Genomic DNA, 19127 nt, shown 5'->3' on the forward strand with positions numbered 1-19127 from the left:
TTTTTCCTTATATCGATATGAAATTCTTTGTGATCTAAGAAAATATTTATTTCATAATTGATTTTTCTTAGACAATAAAAAACCCGTGATTCAATTGAACTGAGATAATTCGAGAAAGCATGATAACCTAGATTTATAATGCAGTTAGAATAGTTTTCAGAAAAAACTCATTCATTATAAAACTTGATTTCTATTTGATACTATTAGAAAAGCAAATATGTTGAAAACATGGAAGAACTAATACATCAAAAGAAATCTAATTGAACAAGCGAATATGTTGTTGTCTCAAATCTTAGAAAGAATTAATCACAATGAATTATCATATCATATAGAAGAAACTTAACCCCTAGCCCTAGTTAAGAGCTTAGGCTACCATGAGAGAATAATAAAATACAAGTTTTTCTCTGCAAAATTTGTTCTTCATGGCCTCCCTTCAAAACCCTAACATAAAAGTGTATAAAGAAAATAAAACTTTTGACTATTTAATTTTCGTTTAGATTTTCAACAACAACTTGTGAATTAATTTTGGCCTTTTAAAGTGTGAATTTCAAAAAACTCAAAACTAGAAAGTTGTAGATATATAAGTCAAGGTTCCAGCTTATCTAGCCTTGAGTCAATTAGACTTTTGAGAAAAGAGATAAGCCCAAAATACTGATCAGTGCTCAAATATGATTTTTTTTTTTTTTTTTTTTTAAATTATGCCTCTTTGATTTCTTTCCTTAATTTGAAACTTCTAAACATGGTAAACGACCCAAGCACTCTAGCTGCATCTCCTTAGATATTTTAGCATGGTCTTTTAGCTCCTCTTTAATTCTAATTTAGCCTCCATTTTTCCACAAACTCTTATAAGCTCATATTTTACATGATTATCTAGAAACTATAAAATTACATAATAAATGGAATTTTATTCAATAAATTATGTAAAGATAAATAATAGGGACTAATTCAAATCATAGCTTAATTATACAAATTAAGCATAATAATAAGGAGATAATGACCAAATAAATATGTAATAAATATACATTTTAAAGTGTTATCAAGATCCACAATTGATTCGCCGACGTTGGTTTCTAGAGGAAGTGACCCACCACTGAGCACTAGAGTAATCGAGTCGGGCGGCTTGGATCAAGTCGGGTTTCTTGGGTGGGTTGGGTTTTCAGATGTGTTGGACAGCCCTTTCATCCCACATGTTTTAAAAATAAATTAATCACCACAACCTTAACAATCTCATACTCTCATCGATGAACAAAAATCAAGTTATTTTGAGATAAACATGTTTATTGATAAACAAGACTTGGGGTTTTTGAGATGAAACCCTCAAACCAGAGAGAGAGAGAGAGAGAGAGAGAGAGAGAGAGAGAGAGAGAGAGAGAGAGAGAGAGAGAGAGAGAGAGAGAGAGAGAGAGAGAGAGAGAGAGAGAGGGTCTTTTTCTAGGCTATTTTCCAATCCCACAAATACATATATGCCCGTAATTAAGTTATGGTTTTGCAACCCCACAATAAAGGCACATGGTCACCCATTTGGGTCAGATTTGGCTTTTGTTTGTTCAATCCAATGCTAAAATGGTCATCTTTACAAGGAATTTAGGATTGTTTTTCCCTTTCATAGGAGACTTGGAGCATTAAAGTTAGAGGTAGGATTTTGTGTGCAGCTCATCAATATTATTTAACAGAAAAAGAGATTATGATCCATCAATTTATATCATAAGTCATACCTATTATCTCTTAAAAACCTTAAAAATATGTAAGAACAAATGTCATAGAGGTGATAAAGTATTTCAAGTAAAATGTAGAGAATTTATGTTGTGGGTGTCCTTTCTTTACACCTAAAATAATTGCCCTAAGTTGATTAGACAACCACTAGTCTAAGCTTTTGCTAAAAACAAAGGGGAAATGGGTCCAACACTCCTGCAAAATGCGCAATCAAGTTTTATCCTACCACTACCAGCCTACAAGCAAACACAAAATCCAAAATCCAAACAATAAACAATATCTTATCATATATTATATAATAAAAGTTGGGTTTAGAAGTTGTGGTTACGTCAAATGGCTACTCTCACTAATTAGAAAATTAATTTTATATCATTTGTTAAGATATATTTCCTCAAATTAAGTGATAATATTTAACAACGGTTTAATTTAGATAAAAAATTATCATTTAAATTTCAACAAATTTAAATTCTATTCAAACTAAAAGTCTATTATTATAAAAAACAATTCTAAACTTAAATCCCAAACAATAACCCACATTTTCTTTCTTAAAAAATAACCCACATTTTGACTTCTACTCCAACTAAAAGTCTATTATCAATATTTTAAGAACAACTAATTAGTAAATTAATTTTAAACATTTAAACTCCAATAAATTTAAATTCTGTTCAAACTAAAAGTCTATTATCAAAAATTATAAACTTAAATCTTAGACAACAATCCACATTTTCTTTCTTTAAAAAAAAAAAAACATTTTGACTTTTACTCTAACTAAAAGTCTATTATTAACATTTCAAGAACAACTAATTAGTAAGTTAATTTTATATTATTTGTTATGATATATTCCCTCAAATTAAGGGCTAATATTTAATAAAATTTTAATTTAAATAAAACTAAAAGTCTATCATCAAAATTTTCTAAACTTAATCCCACACAACTCACGTTGTTGTTTTTGTTTTTGTTTTTTTTTTTTTTTTCCCCTCAAGTTGCATCTTATTAAATTAATATTTTATTAGGATATTAAGTTATAAAACTCTTGACTAAGGGATAAGATTTAACAAAATAATTTAATTTAGATAAAATTTTAGGGCAAATTTCAGTAAACGCACTTGTGTTTAGCCTGTTTACACCTTCTCTACCTATGGTTTAAACTTTAACACTTTGCTCACTTGTGCTTAACTCTGTTTAGTCTCGTTACCCACCTCCGTTAAAATCAAGGGTAAAACTATATTTTCTCTTCCCTTTTATGTCTCTCTACTCCAAAAACAAAAAATAACATAAAAAACACAAACAAACAAGATCAAAGAGGGAATTTTCCCCAAAAAAAAAAAAAGTTGTGTGTCAAAACAAGATCAAATTGATAGGCCAACTCATTTACTTCATCATTTCTCTCTCTCAAACTCTCATCGTCTCTCTCTCACTCACTCCCATCGTCTCTCTCTTTCAAACTCAGATTTATCCCTTTGTTCCACTTCACCGAAAGTCAATCTAGGTTGTTGATCTGAGTAAATTAGCCTCTCTCTCTCTCTCTCTCTCTCTCTCTCTCTCTCTCTCTCTCTCTCTCTCTCTCTCTCTCTCTCTCTCTCTCTCTCTCTCTCTCTCTCTCTCTCTCTGATGGTGGCGTTGATGAGGCCGATTAGCCACCACAGCGAAAACCTAGATCAACCATGACTATCTTTGCTTCATGGGTTTTCATTTTTTTTTTTTATAAACTTTTGAGGTTCATAAATCCTTGGACGAATGGGAGCAAATCCAATCCCTATTTCCCAAGCTCCCTCCCACAATTGTGGAACAAGATATGATAGTTACTATAGATAATAATTACCTCAACGATAACTGTTCCATTTACCCTCCAATCCACCATGAAGGCCTACAACGATAATTGTTCCATTTACCCTCCATTATTGGATCTTGAACTTGAAGCCACTCAAGACCCAGATCCAGAATCAAGTTCCTTATCATCGGTGTCATCTAATTCTAAAGGTGATGAGGAAAAAGGAAGGTTGTCACAGCCCCAAGTGGCTAATGAGATAAGGAGGGGTTTGAAATTGAGTTTGGAGATTCTGAGAGCTGGGGTCTCCAAGGTGGCTTGTCGAGTTTGGAATTATGCAGCATGTGCCAGGGGGTTTTGGTCGATTGCATTGATGACTGGAGTGGCAACCACAGTGTTGCTGCCATTCTTGTATGCTAGGGTGCAAAGGTAGCGTTAAGTTCTGTACAAAGAGACCAAGGATCGTCTCATAAGAGAGAAAGATGAGGTTCTTTCCTAAAAGCTTCATAATTTAAGCTTTTGGGTTGTGGGTTTCATTTTTTTTTTTTTTTTGAAATTCTCTCTTTGGTTTGTTTCTATTTTTTGTTTAATCTATGATTTGGGTTCTAAAACTTTTTTTTATTACAATTTGGGTTTGAAAAATGAGAGAGGTTTTGGGTATGGATTCAAAGGATTTAAAGGGTTTTGGATGTGTGTAACTGAAAATTTTGAACTATATTTACAAATGTTGTGTTCTTGTGTTATGGACTTATGGTTTTGAAATTTTATTTATTTATTTGAGCCATGATCTATGAGATGCATATTCTTGGGCTTGAAATAGCCCATTTTGATCTTGTTTGTTTGTGTTTTTTATGTTATTTTTTGTTTTTGGAGGAGAGAGACATAAAAGGGAAGAGAAAATACATTTTTATCCTTGATTTTAATGGAGGTGGGTAACGGAAACTAAACAGAGTTAAACACAGGTGTGCTAAGTGTTAAGTTTTAAACCATACAGGCATATATATATATATATATATATATATATTAAGCCATGAATATTTGATATAATCTCTCCTAACTAATAAATTCATTCCTATAATTAAATCCCACACAATACACCCCATGTTGTTGTATTTTTTTTTTTTACTTTTTTTTTTCCCAAGATGCAATTTATGCTTATGTTTTAATCTAATAAATTCATCTTACTTATTGTTTTTTGCTTCTGAATTTGCGTGTAGGATATAATTTTAAAGGAAGTTTACTATAAAAAAGCAAAATAATGGACACCCATTTAAGTTCTTGGTTCTCTTATGTAAGTTTTTAATTTTTTTATATGCTCAATTTTAGAACTCTTTTCTGTATGTTTTGATTTTGAGTTTTGGTTATTATATTTAATTTGTGAGCATATTTATTTATTTTTAATTAGACTATAACTAAGAAAAAATTTGTATTGAGAAATTATTTTGTTTATTATTGTTTATTCTGACTATAGTATAGATTAAATATAACCCAAATAAGAATGATCAAATTTATTCTATATTTCATAATAAGAAATTAACAAAAAATACAAAAATAATTTTCAAATATAAAAATAGATAAACACTAATAAACAAAAGTCAAAAGTCACTGCAAAATGTTACAGCTCAGCTCTTCCTCCCATGGGCTTTTGATTGGGATGTGGGTCACGCTTTCCCTCAGAGTACATACTATATTTAGGGCTGTAAATGAACCAAGCCGTTCATAAACAAGTCAAACTTGGCTCGATAAAAAGCTTGTTCATATTTGTTTGTTTATAAACAAGTCAAACTTAAGTTTTAATTTTAGGCTTGTTTAATAAACGAGCAAAGCCTGAGTAAAAAGTATTGTTCATGAACAAACTCGTGAATATCAAGGCTCGATACAAAAGTAACAAAACAAGTTGAGCCTAGGCTTATTTATGAGTTTGGTAATAAAATTAATATGAGCTTGACAAGTAAACTCATATCTTTCTAAAACTTTAATTAATTATAAGTTGAGACCACTCATCCAAACCAAATAGACTAGATAATAAACTTGATATATGCTTGATAATATACTTATGTTGGATCTCAAGCTCAAAAGCATGATATTGAGCTTAAGTTTGGGCTTGATATTGAGCTCGAGCTTGGCTTGACTAATGAATCAAGCCAAGCCAAGTCGAGTTCAAGTTTTTATACTTCATAATGAACTTAAGCTTGAACATTATTTGTAAGCTCGTATCAAGCTCAAGCCAAGCTTGAGCATTCTATTTTTATTGTCGAACCGAGCTTAAACATTTACTACTTGACAAAGCTCGGCTCATTTACATCCCTAACTATATTTCAAATGAATTGAAGGTTTTATTTACCAGTCCCTCGTGATGCATTTCCACGTTGTAACTTGTAAAAGACCCTTGTAAAGTCACTTTCCATTCTGCCACACATACCCTTCTTTGACTTGCGGCATGAATTGGGTTTGCTTTCCTAAGCCTAGTGCGTGCAGGGTTCACTTTGGTAGGTTCAATGCTAAAGACTTGCTTTACATAGGTGGTCAGTTGCCTTCATTGACTAGCATTACAAAATTTGGGCTTTCCCTTTTTGTGGGGTTCAAGTAGCTTGCGCTTGCCTTTGGGCTTGGGCTTGGGCTTGTGGTCGCATGCTAAAAATGAGACGAAACATATATACACTCATTTTTTTATATACGATAAATGAAATGAGACAATATTTCATAACAAATTATAAATGATAGGTTGTTATTTGTGTTTAGAAAATTAATTTTAATGATAGTTTTGAATTAGAACTAATAATAACTTACCACCTATGATTTGTTTTAAAGTATTGTGAAAATGTTGTGGATGTATCAAATCTCTTTATATATAAGAAATAATATAGGATAAAATTTAGTTATAGTTGTTTACTACTTTACATTAGATTCTCTATTTAAATTCAAACACATGGCTGAATTGACCAATGCAACACAAATAATGTTATAAAAAAATAATATTATTTTTTATAAGAAAAATTATATTCAATCTATGTGCTTGAATTAATTAAGGAACTTGGCTAAATATCTATACCTAAGTTTTGTGCTTTATATATATATATATATATATATATATATATATATAAAATGAATTCAAGTTATACTTGGTGTAACTTCACAAGAATTACACCATATTTAGACCGTGGATTTCTATTAAATCTAAAGGTTAAAAAATGTCAATTGTCTATATTATTTTTAAACATTTATTACTTGTCATACCAGTTAACCAAATTAATGATAGAAAAATATTATATTATAATTTTTTTTTTCTATTTTCTCTCTCTCCCTAATTAATTTATCCCTAGCTTTGCACAAGTGCTATTCCTAACTAACTTTCTGAGTTGTAGGTATGACCTTATTCTTTTATATATACACACTATCGCTTAAAATCTAAAATTTTATAAATTTATATTATACAATAAATAATTACTTCATTATGTGCTAAAAATCCTGTAACACAATATACTAGTAGTACTAGTATGTTCATATAAAAAAAAAAAAAAAAGTAGTACTACTAGTATATTGTGTTTTGAATAAAGAAATTCGGTCAAATCTTTCCACCGAAAGATATCGAATTAAAAAAAGGAAAATGTTAACGAGTGCCGTACAACATTGGTTAATAATCTAATTAAAGGAATTTTTTATGGAAAAAGAAAAAAAAATAATATTTTGACAATTTTTTTCATTTTCCATAAAAGTGATGTCAAAAATTTCTTAAAATGGATTCTTAACTAATGCCGTACGACACTCGTTAACATGACAAAAAAAAAAAAAAAAAAAAAAAAACGAATAGGTAAAAACTAAAACGTGGTAGCTAATAATAGAGTTGACTTGGAAAGGGAATGATTAATTGGAGCGCATGATGTGAACACCGACAACTACAAGGTGTGCGCACCAACTCAGTGATCATCGGTATTCAGCCATCACGATTTGCTCGCTCGTGTTATAGTCATAGAACTCATAGTCAACGTGAACTTTTGAAAAGAAACTACATTTGTAGTTTGTTAAGTAATGCCACTAGCACTGGTCATGGTTGGATTCTAAATAGTCAGCTCTACTTAGGCGAAAACTATCATTCAATTTCAGACCTCCTCATCTTCTCTCAAACTGCGTCTTCTTTCTCTATCCTGTGTAAGAAAATTTTCATCTAATCTTTGTTGTTAGATTATTTTTTTTCCTGTTATGTTTTGTTATCAAATCCAACTATGAAATTTCTGTCTAATTTTTTTCTTTTCTTCTTTGTTCATTGTTTTTATATTATACATTTATATTTGATGTTTTGATTTCTTGGGGGATCCAGCTCTGTATTAGGGGCAAGGATGGCTTCTAATGTCAAAGTTTATACCTTGGAAGAGGTGGCAAAGCACAATAATAAGAAGACCTGCTGGATTATAGTCTCTGGGAAAGTACGTAAGCTTTCTGTGGCTTCTATTTGTTAGACTTAGATCTCCTTACTTTGTAATTATCTACATCATTTCAGTTTCTGGTTTGTTTCTTTCAGTATATATATTATCTACTATTGTCTTGGTTTTGTGGATAATATGTTGGTAAAGACAAATTCCTATCTGCTTCTTACTTGCTTATAATCATCCGAAACTCTCTATCATCTGCTTCTTACTTGCTGGCAATGTTTTTATGTTCTGCTCAAAGTTCAAACTGACAAAAGGAAAGGTTGTTCTTTAGGTCTTCCCCCTTCAGATTTATTTTCCCTTCTCTACAGGGACAGATTTTCAAAACGAGGGAAATTAAGTAAAAGTGTGAGGAAATGTAGGGAAAATTGTAGTGCTCCGTGTTGCTTTAGTACTTACATATTAATTAGCATATTATCTGAAGCTACAATGGCTTGTGATTGATAAGAGGACTGTCTATGCAACTTTCTAGATTAGGGAAAATTGTCAGCACACAATTTCACAACCACCTTAATTAAACAAAGATTAATTACACTGAAACCATGTGGCCAAGTTGTAAGTAGAATTGATCTCTAGAATGAGATGTGTTAAACTAAAAACAATTTCGTTGGATCATTCGTTACTATATGATGTATAAGATCCCATGCAGATTTCTTCAGGCTTTCCTTTATATCTTCCCTGTAAACAAGAGGATTAAAAATAAAAGAGAATGGGATGGAATTAGATTTGTTGGACATGTATGGATATATTTGTGTGTGTGTGCGTGCGCCCCCCAGTGTATGGATGTTTATAGGGGGGAGGGGGGTTTTAGTTCAGCTTCAACTACAATCCCCATTTGTTTATCATGTAAGGATTTGATTCTCCCAAATGGATGATTTTGCTCACTGGTAAATGCTTAAATGCTATCTCAGGTGTACGATGTCACCCCATTTCTGGAGGATCATCCTGGAGGTGATGAAGTTTTGATATCATCCACCGGTAAGGAAATCTCTTCTTGTCATTTGCTTCATTTCTCTGTTTTAAATGAGGTGATTAATAATAATCTCTTCATGATGATGATGATAACAATCTCTTGTCAACCAAAAAATAGTTGACTAATCCATCTAGAGTTTTGCAGAGAGAGATGCAACAGATGAGTTTGAATTTGTGGGCCACAGTGACTCTGCAAAGGAGATGATGAAAAAATATTACATTGGTGATTTTGACAAACCGGCTGTTCCAGTCAAACAAAACCACAATCCACCTCCCCAACAAAACCAATCTCCAGGATTTACAATTAAAATCTTGCAATTTCTGGTGCCCTTGTTGATTTTAGGCCTAGCTTTTGGTCTGCAGTACTTTGGAAAAAAAGGGTAGTTCAACCTTTCATCCACTAAACCAAAGTCTATAGAACAAATTATCTTTTTGTACTTTCACGCTGTCCCCATCCTGGCGTGGGTAGAAAAAAGAAGAAAGAAACCAGTCATTTGATATGTTGTGGTATGAATAAGAATAAATATGTATTTATGCATGCTAGGAACAATGTTTCATGACTTAGAATAGTTCATTTTAAACTTCTCAAAATAATGATAATTAGTTTTCCCCCCTCGCAATGAGATGTTTAGGTGTCCCCATTATCATAATTAAACGTTTACTTGGATTATCTTGATTAGTAAATAGAATAACGGAACCGGACATTATCGTAGTTTCATGTTTAAGTTTATAGTTTAGCTCTCTCTCTCTCTCTCTCTCTCTCTCTTCCTTTCTGGTAACACAGATTCTTAACAACGCTGAAATAGCTTTCTTTTTTCCAAACCAGACGTGAAATGCAGAAAGTTTTGAACTCTTTTAAGTCGTAACTTAATTTACATATTAGCAATGCTTGCTCGAGCCTGAATCAAGGCAATATTTTCCCTCAACAGCATAAAATCTAGGAAAGTAAACTGCACGGTCATGTTTGACCATTTGTTTGGGGTCGTTTTCCGATTCACCAAGTGTCTGAACTTGTTTGGACCTCCTTGCTGACTTGAGTTCAGTTCAGGGAGCAAAATTTGCCACTCTTGTCTACATGAACGATGAAGAAGGCTAGTTGTGCCTTTTAAGTATTACACAACACTCAATAAACCTACAAAAGAAGGAAAGAGCACTATTTGCAGCTCACACAACATAATGTTGGATTCATAATAAAGGATAATTATAAGTAATGTGGTAAAGGAAGATGAAACACTCCTGTTTGTGCATTCAGAAACTCATGGAAGGATTTTTTTTCTCCCTATGTGCTGAATATGTTTAAGGATGTAGAGGAGTGTAAAAGCATGTGAAAACTTTTCTATGGCTTAAATCTTTCTCCTAAAATCTGCCCCAAATGTTGAGGTCCTCGTTCCTATAGTCGTTAAAAGATTTCCTATATATGGAGAAAATTTAATGTATTTGTTGGACATTAGTATTCAATAGCTTTAAACAGTGAAAACTACTGAATTCTTTAAAAAGAGAAATCTGATTTTGATTTCCTCGAAAATCAGGTAACCAGATTGACCAAAGACTACAAAAAAAAAAAAAAAAAAAAAAACTATTCATCTAGCCATTTTTGTTGTCCGGTAACTAGAAATGGCTGAAAATCACTTGTTGACTAAATAATGATGGACCTTGTAGGCCCTAATTGTTGTCGTCTCAGCCTTAGTCTAAATTGGCGGACTTTGGGCTTTACTTTGTGGGGCCTAGTCTGGCCATTTTTGTTGTCTTACAGATTTTAAAGGCTAAATTTTGTAGATTTTAGGCCTCGGCTTTGTGGGTCGAAATTGGACCAAATTTATAAGCTGATTTCTATGGGCTGTATATATGGGTTTCGGTCTTGAATCGCTGGCACAAAATTTCGGGCTTAAATTGATTTGTTAAAATGCCCTTAAAGTCAGTCATACCAAGTTACCACCAACTCCAACGATGTTCTAAGATTATGGTGTTTTACGGTAATCCAGTAGTTTTTCTAAATTTTTGTATTGTTTAGAAAATAAATAGTAACATTTTTCTTTTACATACTTACTTTTTGAAATATAATTTCTAACAGATTCTTTATCCTTTCTTCATCCTATTTAAAAATTATTTCTTTATTCTTTCCCAACAACTATATTTTTCAAATTCTTAACAGTTATATTTTTAAATTTCTCAACGGTTTCAAATTTTCCAACAATTATATTTTCTCAATAGCCTTTTTTTTTAGGGTCATATTTTTCAAATGGTAATATTTCTCAATAGTCATATTTTTCAAAAGGACTTGATAAATTTCAAGATTAACATAGATTTGATAAATTTCAAATTACATCAAATTTTACTTGTAGAAAGCTAACATAAATGAATAGAAATTTCAAATTACAATAAAGACTAAAGACATAAAAATTAATGCGAGCATAAAACTTAAAATTAGATGATCCTATGACTCGTAATATCGTTGCCACAAGTGCTTAAAGAGATCTGATTGCAGTTCAGAATGAGTTTCTCTATTTCTAATTTTTTTCATGGGCTGCAATGAACATTGCAAATTAACTAAATTCTTCTGTAGGCTCATGGGACACTGTTGTAGGGATGCTTTTAGGCACTTTTTCATAATCAAAGTCTTCTTCTCCATTAGCATCACGTTCATCTTCAATTATCATGTCATGTAATATTATGCATGCCTTCATAATGTAATCAAGAGTCTCTATTCTCCAAAGATGTGCAAGCCCACGAACAATTGCAAATTGTGCTTGAAGCACTCCAAATGCACGCTCTACATCCTTCCTTGTTGACTCCTGAGTTGTAGCAAAAAGACTTCTCTTTCTACCTTGTGGAGCTGGATTGTCTTTACAAAAGTAGACCATGAAAGATATATACCATTAGCAAGATAGTATCCCATTGTATAATCATGACTATTGATTGAGTAATTCACCGAAGGTGCACGGCCTTGAGCGAGCTTGGTAAATATAAAAGAATGGTCTAGCACGTTGATGTCATTATGAGACCTAGGTAACCCAAAAAATGCATGCCAGATGCCATATTCAAAGATTATATAATGCTATTGCTTCCAAAATAATTGTTGGCTCACGAGTATGACCAGTATACTGACCTTTCCACCCCGATGGGCAATTCTTCTATTTCTTGTGCATGTAATCAATGCTCCCTAGCATCCTTGGAAATCCACGCCTTTCACCAACTCTTAGCAACCTAGCAATGTCATTGCTATTTGGTGACCTCAAGTACTTTGTAGAATAAATATTGACTATGACTTCCACAATTTTTTTAAGACTCTCTATTGCAATGCTTCTTCCAATTCTCACATATTCATCTGTAAATTATGCCGCTACTCCATACGCAAGCATCCTTAGTGTGGCAGTCATCATTTGAAGGGAAGATAAACCAAGAACTCCAGCAGTATTTCTTTTTTGAACAAAATATTCATCTTTCTCTTCTAGATTAGATTTAATACGTAGAAAAAGAGAATGACTCACTTGAAACCTCCTTTGAAATACATTAGGAGGATATACTGGTGATTCTACAAAATAGTCTTGAAAAAGTCTTTGTTGGCCTTTCTCATGATCACATTGGATGAACCTATGGCCTGAAACAGAACCACGATGTGATGTTGATACCCTCTCTCTTTCTAATCATTCTTCTTCCAATGCAAGAAGTGCAATTATCTCAAAATCATCATTGGAATTAGAGTCATTTAGAAGCATATTACATGCATAATTTGTATTACGGCCCATGGAAAAAATTTCCCAAGTTGTTGCCACCAAAAAAACACAATTATTGCATCGTGTGTGAATAATTCACATATTAATACTTAAAAAACCATGCAATATTCATGTATTAGATGTTATGTTTAGGATAGATCATACACTTGGAGAAGGCATATGCCATTCTTTGGTCAATAAATTTTGCAAAGAGAATTCCTAGTTTGTGGAAACATGTCTTGGTGTATTAGATGTGTGCTAAACCAACCTCCACCAATTAGCAACTAGGAGCTTAGTAAACATAATATGATCATTTGAATTTGGAAACATTAAAAAAATGCAAAGTAAAATGGCTCTATCTATTTTCCCTTACAAAATTTTCCATACTTACCTCAAAAGAAATATCAACATGATATTTCTATCAAAATGCATATTAAATGTCCTGTATTTCAGTTTCTTTATCAGTGCTTCTTCCTTGACATGGTACACTTTGTTTTGTTTGTGTTGCACAGCATACTAAGTATTTTATAAACACACCGATTTTGCTAAAATATTTACCCATCGCTATTGTGCTATGACTATAGCCCTAGTTAGTTTCACTTGGGAGATTAAAGGATAACCAAATTGTGCCCAAAAGCAAGTTACTTTTGCTTAACAATGTGCTAACAATATAATTGGTTTTGTATATCAATGAGGGAAGGCCTTAAGTCGAACAGTTGGCATGCAAAAATAGAGATGAGGCCAAAAAATTTATTAAAAAAAATACGAAACTATAAGGGAATCAGATTAGCTTATTAACTTTAATAAGATTAATTAAATAGCTATAGATGAGATCAAGAAATAGAGTAAAAGAGAAAAACATTAATCAGAGATATAGAGAAAAAACCCATAAATCCAAAACTAAATCCAGACAATAGTAATAGCAAATCATGTAAAACCACCAAATCTAGTATAAGCCAATAAATTCAAACTTTATGCAAAAAAAATCATGAAATCAAATTTAGGTACCAATTTTCGTTGTTGACCGATATTCTCAGATTTTTGTTTTTGACTGATGTTCTCAGATTTCCGTTCTTCCTTATAGGTGGTTGAGCCACGGTTTGATATTCAAAAAATTTGGGGTTTTATGAGAGAGAGTTGCGTCGATTTTGTGCTTCCTCGTTGTTTTCTGATGAGAAGGAAAGTCAGATTTTTTTCTAGAGAGAGAGAGAGAGAGAGAGAGAGAGAAAGCAGTAGAAAGAGTAACGGAGGAAAGAGAAAAAAATATTTTTTTATTCAACCAACTAATTATTTTAATAGATAAAAAAATTTGAAGGAGCTACAGTAATGCTACAGTATTCTCTACATTAAGAGAAGTATTTTAGCAATTCTAAAAAAATATATAGAGATAGAGAAGCTGTTGGAGTGAGTTTTTGGTGTGTTTGCTCTCCAAAATTGGGTTTAGTGAACCTATTGGAGATGCTCTTAGTCTTGACTCTGTTTGGTTTCACCAATTCTCATTACTCATTACTTTGTTTTCATCTTCCATTACTCAAATTTGGTGAATCCCACGCCTAAAAAGTGTGTTTAGCCAAGTTTTATTTTCAATTCTCATCACCCATAACTTAACAAAATGAGTAATGAGTAAGTGAAAATAAAAACAACATTTCGATGTTTTTTAGTGATGAAAATAGAGTTATGACGGCAATTTTGCACTAAATTTGTGGGGCCCACAGTCTGTGAGTTGTCTAATCCTTGCCAACCCAAATTACTCCCTTAATAGCTTTCTCCTCTCTCATACTAGACTATCGCTTTTCTTTGTTCTTAGTTTTCTTTCTTCCTCTTCTCTTCCCAAGCTGCTCTTTTCTTTCTTTCTTCTTCACTTTGGTTTCTCCGCTCTCATCACTTCTTCTTCTTTTCTTTTCTTTTCTTTTTTTCATGTTGGGTTTCTGGGCTTGGTTTCTCTTTTCTTTTCTTATTTTCTCTCTCTCTCTCTCTCTCTCTCTCTCTCTCTTCTTTCTTTCTTAGCTTCTTCTCTTTCTAGACTTGGAATTTAATGTTTACAGTTTATGGGTTTTATGGGGTAATTTGTTGTGGGGTTAAAGGTATTGGTGGTGTGAATGGATCTGCTATGGTGGATGGGTTTGATTTTTTTATGATTTGTGTGGTGGTGGATGGAAACAACGACGGTGGATTGGGTTTTTGAGAGTTGTGATTGTTTGATTTGTGGGTTGTTGGTGGTGGAACGAGGCGGGGTAGCTGGGGTTTTTTCGTTGGATGCTGGGCTTGAGGCTTTTGCAATACAACAATGATGATATCCAATTGGGTTAGTTTTTTAAAATTTTATTTCTTACTACTTCTAGTTTGTTGTTTTGTTCTCTACTTTAGGCTATCTGATGACTTGTGAAGAGAAAAAATTGAAGAGAGAGGAGAGTGAGAGGCATAAAACTGAAAAAAGGGAAGAGAGAAAGTTGAAGAGAGAGAGAGAGAGAGAGAGAGAAGTCACATGAGTAAGGAAAGAGAATCGTTCTAACATCAGTCAGCACGTGGGCCCCACTAATTTCAGTAAAATTTGAGTCTTTTAACTGAGAACTTCACTCGAGAATAAGAGCCAATTGGAATAGATTTAAGAGAAAAATAGAGATGAAGATATGAGATATGGGTTCAAGGAAGTCAATATCGTATCGGTTACGGACGTACCAGGGAAATATACTGTCCCAGCCATTAATTTGGTACTGGTTCTCCAAAATGTACTGGAAAAAAATACCGAGTTGGACTGGCTTGTATCGGCTTGTATTGGTTGATATTGGCATTTCGACCAGTACAATAAAAACAAATAAAATTTTGATTTTTTTATTTAATCTAATATATTGATTAATGTACTTAAGTCAATATGTAGGCTTATAAAATATGTGGATTTTAAATTTTATGTTGATAAATATAATATACTATATAATAAAAGTTAGGTTTAGAAGCCATGGTTGCACCAAGTGACTTCACCAAATTGTAGAAATTTTGTTAGATTTAATAAGAAGAAGAAGATATATAGAGATATAAATAAATATATATATATATATATATATATTTATATATTTATTGTGAGGACTCAATTTGTAATGACCCAATATGATATTGGGTTCGCACGTAAAAAAGGCCCAAACAATATCATTTGTAGAGCGTGGGTTTGAAATGCTAGGCCTTGGTCACCAGACGGTGGTTTGTCGTGGTGTTTATATAGAATTAAACTGTGTTCGCTCGAGGAGTCTTTCTCCTAGAGGCGGACTGGGAGGCTCTGGTTTTTGGCCATTTTTCCCAGCCCCTTTTTCCAGATTGCTTGCTTCCCCTTTTATATTAGCTTGTATCCCTTATCCTACGTCCACGTGTAGGTCCAACTTTTCAGGACTAATACTTGTCCCATCAGCCCATACCCAAAGTGGTTGGGGATGGTTGTAAAAGCTGAAGAGCATGGCTCTGTCAGGTGCAGAGTATTCAATGGCAATAATGGCAGCTTTCCCTTTATCTTTGGTCGTTATACTATCTAGCGTCTCCTTCTCTATTGATATAGATATTTTTAGATCTTTTCCCATCTGTTCCTATACCGTTTTTGCCCTTTCTTTCAAGGGGACCTCGGATATGCCGAGGACAGAATTGTCCTCGGTTATGTCTCAGGACTACTTGGACTTTTATTACACGTCCTCGGCTATACCCCTCCTCGGCTCGGGCCTTGGGCCCCAATGTAAAAACGGGCCAGGGCCACAACTTCTTGGGCCTTACAATAGCCCCTCAAAATCCTACTGTCCGACCTCTTAGTCGGAGAGGAGGGTTTTGGTGATGCTAAGCCTTTATTACAGCTCATTTAACTCTGACCTTCATTAACGTTGGTATCCCTTCATCTATTTAGGAAATATGCCGGATTACAAGATATTCTTCTAGATTCACTCACGATGCGCTCTTGCCGTTTCAGTGTTCGAGACGCGTCTTTAATGATTTCCCATTACGAGACCATTCAAATTCGACAGTTATTGACGGCGTTGGGAAGTGGAGTGGGTATATTCGCGTTTACAGATCTTCTTGGAAATTTGTATAGATTAAATGTCACCCATCTTGCCTTCCATATAAGAAGAAAGGCAGGAGGTTATTTCCATCACACAGAGACCCCTTAAATCCTTTAAAGTCTTAAACTTCTAGCCTCGCCCAAAGTTTCCCTTATCCGCATGCTCAACCCTTGGATTGTGATACATCTGAGGTAGAAGCGGGGATGAAGAGACCACATACTTCCCAGAAGCGCTATGTTCTCCCGAAACTTAAAATGGCTCGGTCAGGGCAGGGTTGGCAGAGACTCAAGATACCTCTCATCCCCCCTTCAGTCAAAATCCGAAGAAGGGGCTCGTCGCGTCAAGCTTTTGGTGCGACTGAGCTAGGGTCACCCATTATCAGTACCAGCCGCTCTCTTATGAGCATAGCTAATATGGCACCGGCGTGTTAGGAGTCAGGGCTGACGCAGGGACAAAGTGTCCCTGCTTCTTCCTCTCTTCTTTCACTGATACCTCATTTTGCCTCCCCTTCTTCTTCTTTCCCATCACCAGATCCATCCTGGTGCTTTTCCTTCTTCCTCTTCTTTTCCTCTTCCACTTAGGGAGGTCCTCCTCTCAATATGGGTTCTACTGGGGCAGAATTTGGAAAGACTTCGGAGCATAGCTTAAAAAGACTTCTGATTGTTTGTTTGTTTTGTTTTTTTTTTTTTTTTTTTTTTAAATTTTTTTTATTGTTTTTGTAATTCGTTTTCTATATAGGCTTGTTTAAGCCCTTCACTGTACGTTGTAATACCTCTTTATATTAATAAAAGTCAACATTGCTTTATTTTGTATATTCTACCTCTTCTTTCTGAAATAGTTATGCCGTGAATAGACGTACTACCATATGACTCTTTTTCTTTTTATTTTTATATTCTGAACGATGCTTAGGGTCGAAATCCCAGTTAATAGAAAGACATTGCTATGTGCTTATTGAAACTATCCGGCATAATAATGCCGATTTGAACAAATGATATTCAGGGCAGAAACCCTTACTAAGAAAAAAGAAAAAGATATTATGATGAGCTTATTAGAGCTGTCTGGAATGATAACGCTGACCTGAGAAAACAATACTTAGGGCCGAAATCCCTTACCAAGAAAAAAGATGTTATTATGAACTTATTGGAGCTATCGTGTACAATAAAACCAACTTGAAAATGGGTTGTATTCCCCAAACTTGAACGAGATGATGGTTGAATGCTCGGCGCCGTGTAGGAAGTAATCATCCAAGGATATATAACCCAAAATGAATAGCCCCTGCAGATCGCTGAGTGATAAGGCGTTTCGCCATCTTCCTAACGACCTTCAAAGCCTTAGCCTTTTCTGGTATTTGGTCCGAAGGCTGAGCGACTTAAAATTCTTCTTAAGAAACTGACTTTTCCATAGGTTTGAGTCCGAGGACCATGCAATACCTTAGTTCTATCCAAAATTTGGTTTTTAAGTAGTTGGTTTCCCCATATGTTTGAGTCCGAGGACCATGCAATACCTTGGTTCTGTCCAAAACTTGATTTTTTAAGTAGTTGGTTTCCCCATAGGTTTGAGTCCGAGGATCATGCAATACCTTGGTTCTGTTCAAAACTTGGTTTTTAAGTAGTTGGTTTCCCAATAGGTTTGAGTTCGAGGACCATGCAATACCTTGGTTCTGTCCAAAACTTGATTTTTTAAGTAGTTGGTTTCCCCATAGGTTTGAGTCCGAGGACCATGCAATACCTTGGTTCTGTCCAAAACTTGATTTTTAAGTAGTTGGTTTCCCCATAGGTTTGAGTCCGAGGACCATGCAGTACCTTGATTTTGTCCAAAACTTGGATACCTTGGTTCTGTCCAAAACTTGATTTTTTAAGTAGTTGGTTTCCCCATAGGTTTGAGTCCGAGGACCATGCAATACCTTGGTTCTGTCCAAAAATTGATTTTTTAAGTAATTGGGGGAATTAACCCCTCGGCTATGGCGTGAGACCTTGGTTTAGGGGGATTAGCTCCTCGGCCAAGCCCCTAGAACCATCCGGGCTGCTGACACTACGAAGCGCAGCCCCTAGTGACGAAATGTAGCCCCTAGTGGAACTTTACGCTAGAACACTACAACTGGCTGTTGGAAATGATAAGGGGATTGTCTCAACCTACCGCCTGTGCCAACACACAAGCCTTCCCCACAGATGGCGCCATTTATATTTTGTCCTTATCTTCTTTTCCTATAATTTTTAAGTTGATAAAAATTTTAATTTAATTATAGTCCAAATTCTTCATCTAATCATTTTATTATTAATTTATCTATAAGTTACTAAAAATCTTTATTGCAATCCAAATTCTTAATGCAATTTCATTTGAAGAGATTAGCAAACATATCCATATCCATGTATGTACGATTTATTTTGAAGAGATTAACTTTGATGAATCTAGATTTAGATAGGTGTTGTTGATGAATTCTGTGTTTTTAAGTTTGATGATTTCTCAAGGAAAAAAAGAAAGAAAAAGAAAAAGACAAAGG

At 33.9% G+C, this 19127-nt stretch overlaps 1 protein-coding gene and 1 pseudogene across 1 annotated transcript; one reads left to right on the plus strand and one right to left on the minus strand.

Moving 5' to 3' along the window:
• The first annotated feature begins 7372 nt into the window (after positions 1-7372).
• On the plus strand, positions 7373-9500 carry LOC126696813 (cytochrome b5-like). Its single transcript, XM_050393539.1, has 4 exons — positions 7373-7630; positions 7800-7905; positions 8820-8886; positions 9026-9500. The coding sequence occupies exons 2-4, from the start codon at positions 7819-7821 to the stop codon at positions 9262-9264; spliced, it is 393 nt and encodes a 130-aa protein (XP_050249496.1). The 5' UTR covers positions 7373-7630; positions 7800-7818; the 3' UTR covers positions 9265-9500.
• Positions 9501-11326: 1826 nt separating this feature from the next.
• Positions 11327-12524, minus strand: LOC126696408 (uncharacterized; annotated as a pseudogene).
• Positions 12525-19127: the final 6603 nt, after the last annotated feature.

Source organism: Quercus robur, chromosome 8, assembly GCF_932294415.1.
Source record: "Quercus robur chromosome 8, dhQueRobu3.1, whole genome shotgun sequence".
In the NCBI taxonomy this organism is placed as follows: domain Eukaryota; kingdom Viridiplantae; phylum Streptophyta; class Magnoliopsida; order Fagales; family Fagaceae; genus Quercus; species Quercus robur.

What these genes read in the sequence shown, in the direction of transcription:
- LOC126696813 (XM_050393539.1), top strand. Translation starts at nt 7,819, where the DNA reads ATGGCTTCTAATGTCAAAGTTTATACCTTGGAAGAGGTGGCAAAGCAC. An exon ending in GGATTATAGTCTCTGGGAAA is followed by an intron (nt 7,906 to 8,819) that starts GTACGTAAGCTT and finishes ATGCTATCTCAG; the next exon opens with GTGTACGATGTCACCCCATT. An exon ending in AGTTTTGATATCATCCACCG is followed by an intron (nt 8,887 to 9,025) that starts GTAAGGAAATCT and finishes AGAGTTTTGCAG; the next exon opens with AGAGAGATGCAACAGATGAG.